This window comes from Citrus clementina, unplaced genomic scaffold, assembly GCF_000493195.1.
Source record: "Citrus clementina cultivar Clemenules unplaced genomic scaffold, Citrus_clementina_v1.0 scaffold_4, whole genome shotgun sequence".
Taxonomy (NCBI): domain Eukaryota; kingdom Viridiplantae; phylum Streptophyta; class Magnoliopsida; order Sapindales; family Rutaceae; genus Citrus; species Citrus x clementina.
In genome coordinates, this window is record NW_006262274.1 from 22,900,257 (window position 1) to 22,906,373 (window position 6,117).

General features: G+C 34.6%; 1 protein-coding gene across 2 annotated transcripts in view; it reads left to right on the plus strand.

The window, feature by feature from the left end:
• The first annotated feature begins 1,067 nt into the window (after window positions 1–1,067).
• The window catches only part of LOC18044418 (threonine--tRNA ligase, mitochondrial 1), a 10,878-nt gene continuing 5,828 nt past the window's right edge, over window positions 1,068–6,117 (plus strand). For both annotated transcript variants that reach the window (XM_006438380.2, XM_006438379.2), the window contains exons 1-10: window positions 1,068–1,414; window positions 1,501–1,738; window positions 1,832–1,891; window positions 2,497–2,586; window positions 2,782–2,856; window positions 2,992–3,120; window positions 3,191–3,280; window positions 4,699–4,787; window positions 4,873–4,969; window positions 5,052–5,138. In XM_006438380.2, the coding sequence (XP_006438443.2) occupies window positions 1,161–1,414; window positions 1,501–1,738; window positions 1,832–1,891; window positions 2,497–2,586; window positions 2,782–2,856; window positions 2,992–3,120; window positions 3,191–3,280; window positions 4,699–4,787; window positions 4,873–4,969; window positions 5,052–5,138 (1,209 nt within the window). In that variant the 5' untranslated portion in view covers window positions 1,068–1,160. The remainder of the gene's footprint in view (window positions 1,415–1,500; window positions 1,739–1,831; window positions 1,892–2,496; window positions 2,587–2,781; window positions 2,857–2,991; window positions 3,121–3,190; window positions 3,281–4,698; window positions 4,788–4,872; window positions 4,970–5,051; window positions 5,139–6,117) is intronic.

Sequence of the window (6,117 nt, forward strand, 5' to 3'; positions counted from 1 at the left end):
GAAAGTCTCGTATGTTTCTTCGGGCTATGGGATAATAAGTTAAATGATTACAGAAAATTGGGAGCTTAAATTAAAGATTTATAGGAGCCTCGTATTTAGTGAAGAAAAAATGGCGTGCTTATTATTTAATGTGATAATGTAAGTTTCAGTTATGTATAACTGATTATAAATATTAGTGTAATGTCTGCTATAACAATAGTTATAAATATCTGTGTAATTAGTATTAAAAAAAAAAGAACAGCATGCATAGATATATTTTTGTCCACATTGGTTTTCTAATTTGCTCAATTTACTTGTTTTTTTTTTCCTCACAATTACAAGAAATTGACTTGTGCTTTTCTTCTATTGCGTGCAATTAGAATTTTGATTTTAGAATAGACAATCTGATAACATAATTATCCATTTATTAATTTCATATAAGGGCAAAATGAGAGTCGTAAAACTTATCACTGGGGGATAATGGGAAAAAGTGATGCGGCTACATATCAGTACTCTTGTGAGTGTTGGTTCAGCTCAATATCTCTCCGTACAAGGCCCAACTACAATTTGACTCCTCTGAGCCCATTTGTTTCATAGTCCATGCTACCTTCGATTTTTGCACTAGAGAATAAAGATAGATTATACAAATAAAGTAAAAGGGGTTTATTCGTCGAGAGCATTTGAATAAAGGTGTTAAGATAACCAAAAGCGGTTTTAACTATAACAATATTCCAAACCAATCATATTATATGAATATTTAGCCAAGCGGAAATAGAATAATATCATCTAGATTCCTTATTTCTTATATGTTTGTCAATGATAACATAGCGTGCCCATTGTTTGAAGTAGGTCCTGTAGCCCAAGCTTGTTTTTTTATCTTTATTATGGGTTTCGGTCAAACTTAAGAATACAGTAAATGTCGTTTGGGAAGGCTCTGCTCAGGGACATATTTAAGTACAATGGACAACCTATATTCTTATTCGAGGAAACGTAATAAATTAGGGATCGTGATGAAATTAGAACAATCATAGATTTGCAAATACAACGGTCAGAAAAGGTTTTAATAAGTTTTATTTAAAAGAAAAAAAGAAAATAAATACAAAAGGAGCGTAATCGTAAAACCTGAGAGAAGAATTATAGAAACCCCAAATACTCTTTTTTAGCTCTCAACTCAACACCATATGCTGCAATGTGCTAAAGTCTTGGCAACGCTTACATTCAACTGCCGCCGTATTTCCTCTCAACTCTTTCGCTGTCAAAACACTAAACCCTCCTCCGCCACCAATCTCCGCCGCATCCGCGCGATGCCGTCTCCAAATCAAGTCAAAGACGAAGAGTATCTCAACAAAGTCATTCCCAAACGTATCAGTCTCTTCCAGTCTCTTCAGTCCGAACAACAAGCCCGCCTCCAGTCTCTCCCCCATGATCCCATCAAGTAATTCCTTTTTTTTTTCCTTTCTTTCTGGTTTTTTTTTCTTCTATTTCTTTAATGGGTATCTGCTTTTATTTTTTATTTTTTAGGATTACTCTGCCCGATGGGTCTGTGAAAGAAGGCAAGAGATGGGAGACTTCGCCCATGGATATTGCTCAGGGAATTTCGAAGAGTTTGGCGGCCAATGCTTTGATTTCCATGGTGAATGGTGTTTTGTGGGACATGACTAGGCCCTTAGAGGCCGATTGTGACCTCAAGTTATTCACTTTTGATTCTGACGAAGGCCGTGATACTTTCTGGCACTCTAGTGCCCACATTCTAGGACAGGTATTATCACTTGAGTTTTCTCTTATACTTGTGGGGTGGGTTGATTGTGCGGTAATTTTGATGTTGTTTTCTTGTCTTTTGCTGCTGGTGTAGGCAATTGAGCAGCAGTATGGTTGTAAGTTGTGTATTGGGCCATGCACAACAAGAGGAGAGGTACTTTGTTTGATAACATTGTTAATCTTGAGACTTATAAATTTATTTATTTATTTATTATTATTATTATTATTTTTGTATTATATGAATTTGTTGAGTGAATTAATCTATCTATATCTTCATTGATTGTTTTATGAGAATGTGATTGTATGAAAATGATGTTAGTATTCAGAATGCAAGAGATTCTTCAGATGATATTCAATAGGGTGATGCTATTTGTTATAATTCTTGTCACTATCACGTGTGAAGCTTTACATTTTGTATTACATCAGTTCAGCTTCCATTTTTCGAGTAATATTCTGTATCTTCAAGTTCTATGCATCTTCTTTTTCGATGATTAGACAAATTAGTTTGTCAAAGCGGTGGAAAATTGTTACAATTAAGATAAGCATAATATTTTTCTTCCAATCGTTTGATACTGTTTAATTTTAACTCTGCATTGAGTTATTATTGAAACTCATTTGAAATGAAATAAGAGAAATGTCTGCAAATGGCAAATTGCACAATCCTTGCTTTGCTGGTTTAGATTGTCATGAGTTTTTTTATTGCTACTTATGATGTGTAAATCAGATTCTCTTCTTATAAGATGCGGTATTCTTTTGCAGGGTTTCTATTATGATGCATTTTATGGGGACTTGGGCTTGAATCCAGATCACTTCAAGTCAATTGATTCAGAAGCAGATAAAGCTGCCAAGGTAGTACTTTTGGTTTCTTGTTTTGATTAGTTAACTGCTCAGACAACTTTTTTCCAGTACTTGTAAATCAGCAGTTGTTTTCTTTATGAATGCAAAGGCTTGATGTTTGATGTTTTGATTTCTTTTTTGCTTCCAATGGTGGAGAATTGTGCCCTACTTCATGTTACTAAATAATTTGATTGTTCAATGTTTCAGGAAAAGCAGCCTTTTGAGCGCATTGAAGTTACAAGAGATCAGGCTCTTGAGATGTTTTCCGACAACAATTTTAAGGTCAGCTAATATTCCAATTTTTACGTCATTGAAACTAAATATTTCCAAATTATTTCCCTACATATGTTTATTTGTTTAATTTTCTTCATTTTATTTTTTTTTCCTTTTTCTGATTCTTTTTCCTTTCGTAATTAGGTTGAAATAATCAATGATCTGCCTGCTGACAAAACTATCACAGTGTACAGATGTGGTCCCTTGGTTGATTTGTGTCGTGGACCTCATATACCAAATACATCATTTGTGAAAGGATTTGGGTGTTTGAAGGTGATGCCTCATGTGAATGTTAAAGCTTATATTTGCCAGTGTTTGTTATGCTGAAAGATTCATAATTCAGGCTTCATCGGCTTATTGGAGGGGGAACAAGGATCGTGAGAGTTTACAGAGAGTTTATGGAATATCATACCCTGATAAAAAACGGTTGAAGGTAGGTTTCTGCTTCTGGCTCCTTGTAGATACATTTGTTCTGCCTGTTGTCACGCCCTTACTGTTGTTGGGTGTAAAGCTCACGCACAGCACCTTAATTTACGGCTGTTTTGGGCTTTTAGGTGTCCTAGCTTGCTTAGGACGGTGCTGTACATATTTAGGAGGTAGATACTTTCCCAATTAGACTAGGAGTAGGCTTTCCTAAAGCGAATCCTGCATAGATTTTGTTTTGCCTTTTAAGCATGTATTCTTCTCATTAGATAAGGTCTCATAAGGATGCCTTATAGTTGTAGCATACTTAAACTTGTATATAAAGACCTCTTTACTGGCAATAATACAACAGGCTCTACGCCATAATTAATTTTATTCTCTGTACCTTCTTCTTCTTTCCTCTTTGGCATGTGCTTCACTCTTAAGTTAGGGTTTTTAGGTTTTAGGTTGACTTAGGCGCTAAGTGTGGTCAGATTTGGCGATTAAGGCCGCATGCTACATTAAGGCATAACACTGAGTGCACTATTAGATGCATCAGCTGCTTTGTCAAACTGCTGAATATTTCAGGGTTTTGCTCTTTCTCCATTTGAAACTCGGTGTTACTTTAACTGGATAGGCATTTTAGATATCCTCTAGTCTCAAGTGAAGGTAGTCTGAGGAGAATTTTAAATATTTCCATAGTATAAATGCGCGTATGGTTATAGAAATTTGTAGTGAATGCTTCCATCCTTTTATTTGTTTATATTAATAATTCATTGTTGATTGAAATGCCATGATATGCACATGTAATGCATTAAGAAATTTATGGAATAGTCAAACTTTTTGTGTAAATCAAAGATTGGTAAGAATAAGTTTTTTTTTTCCCCTGGATTGTTGGATGGGACTAAAATTTACTTTTATGTACTATTTCATCGCACAATATCTTGTGCGTGCATAAGGATTTCATGAAAGTATACGAGTCAATTTTCTTGTTAAAGTACCGGACATAGAGAAAGTACTGCAGGTTCTAGTTGGTTCAGTTAGTTAGATGAGTTGTGGTGGTACAAGAGATTTGGGGTCCGAATCCTTTCACATGGGTGGGGAGGAAATTTGGTTACCCTCTTGCTACTAATAAAACAAAATATATGGAAATCAGAGTAAGTCATTGAAAAATTTTGCTACGACTTGTAGTGTAAATGGGTGGATGGTCTTTGTCTGATATAATTTTGTGTGAGTGAAATTTAAAAAAGATGAGACATACATTTACTTTTTCAAATAAGTTTAAATCTATTTTTGAAACAGCCAAGAAGAATGTCCTAAATTTGTTGGAGGGATTAGTTTGGATTGTGATCTGTATTCCAAGGACAAGAAAATGGTCTTTTGGATTTTCTTTTTGTTCATTGGCTTTGAAATGACATTCTGGTCTGACTAATGTTGATTTTCGTCCAGGAATATATTGAACTGCTTAAGGAGGCAGAGAAATATGACCACAGAGAACTGGGAAAAAAACAAGAGCTTTTCTTTAATCACCCTCTTAGGTACTACACGAGTTGATAACTGGGCTTTGCTTAACATGTCAAGATTGTCCATGATATTAATTTGTTCATCTTTTATGAATTTCAGCCCAGGAAGCTGGTTCTTCCTTCCTCTTGGTACTCGAATTTACAACAAATTGATGGAGTTTATTAAAAAGCAATATTGGGACAGAGGTTATCAAGAGGTTAGAAATCAATTGTGATCATATTCTTTGTATGAAATACATTCTTTATAAACAAGAACCTAACTTAACCGAGTTTTGGCAGGTTATATCACCGAATATGTATAATATGAAACTCTGGGAAACATCTGGTCATGCTGCAAATTACAAGGAGAATATGTTTTTAATTGATGTAAGCTTTTTGCATAGTTTTAGTCTATCCTCAAGTATAAAGTGTGAGAAGTATGTTTTCATTCTATTGTCCATGCATGGGTGGGTCTCATCTGTTGCCGGACTTATTAACCTTAATTCTTTTGGATATGGCCCATTTGGGAAAGATGATCATTCATATACACATTAAATGTAATTTAGGGACTGTTTATTAACTTGTTCAAAGTTCTGTAAGTGACAAACTTTTATGGGAGAGACTTAAGCCAGTGGCAGACTTATTAGAGGGGTTGACCAGGCTATAGCCCAGTCTGTCGCAAAAAAAAAAAAATTATTAATATGTTTGTTTATATTTACAAAATTGCCACTGTATATATAACACACATGTTCCAATTTTTATATAGTTGGTACCTTCCCTTTGCTGATCACTCACCAAGCAAATAGCAGATGCTTGCTTGTATTGTGGTCCTCTTCCCAGCCATTTCCACTCCACTTTTAATGATCCATTCCTCCATTTTCTCTAGTTATTATCCAATTAAGGAAAGAAAATTGTATTCTATTATTGATTCATAAAAGCTGATTATTTATCTTATTAGGGTTTTTAACTTATTATTCCCTGATGTTTTAAACATGGTTGGGGTTTGTTTTGGATAGAGATTGAAGTGTGTATTCACACACACACACACATGCATGCGTATGTATACACACACTTATCTTTTACCTTTTTTTAATAATTATTTTTGTTGAGAGAACCAATTTTTAGGGATAATGCTCTTAATAATGTTCCCTTTGTTTGGTTGTATTTTTATTTTTTTAATGAAATTTTTATGTTTAATTATTCCATGACATAAATATTTAATTTAGGCCATGGGTACGCCCTTGACTTAAACATATGGTAGCTCATACAATTTTCGTGTGTTACAAAGGTAGGGTGAATTTGCAATCTCTGTAGTTTTACTTTGGTCTATACCCGTTATGGAAGATGGATGGTATAGCGTCGGCCG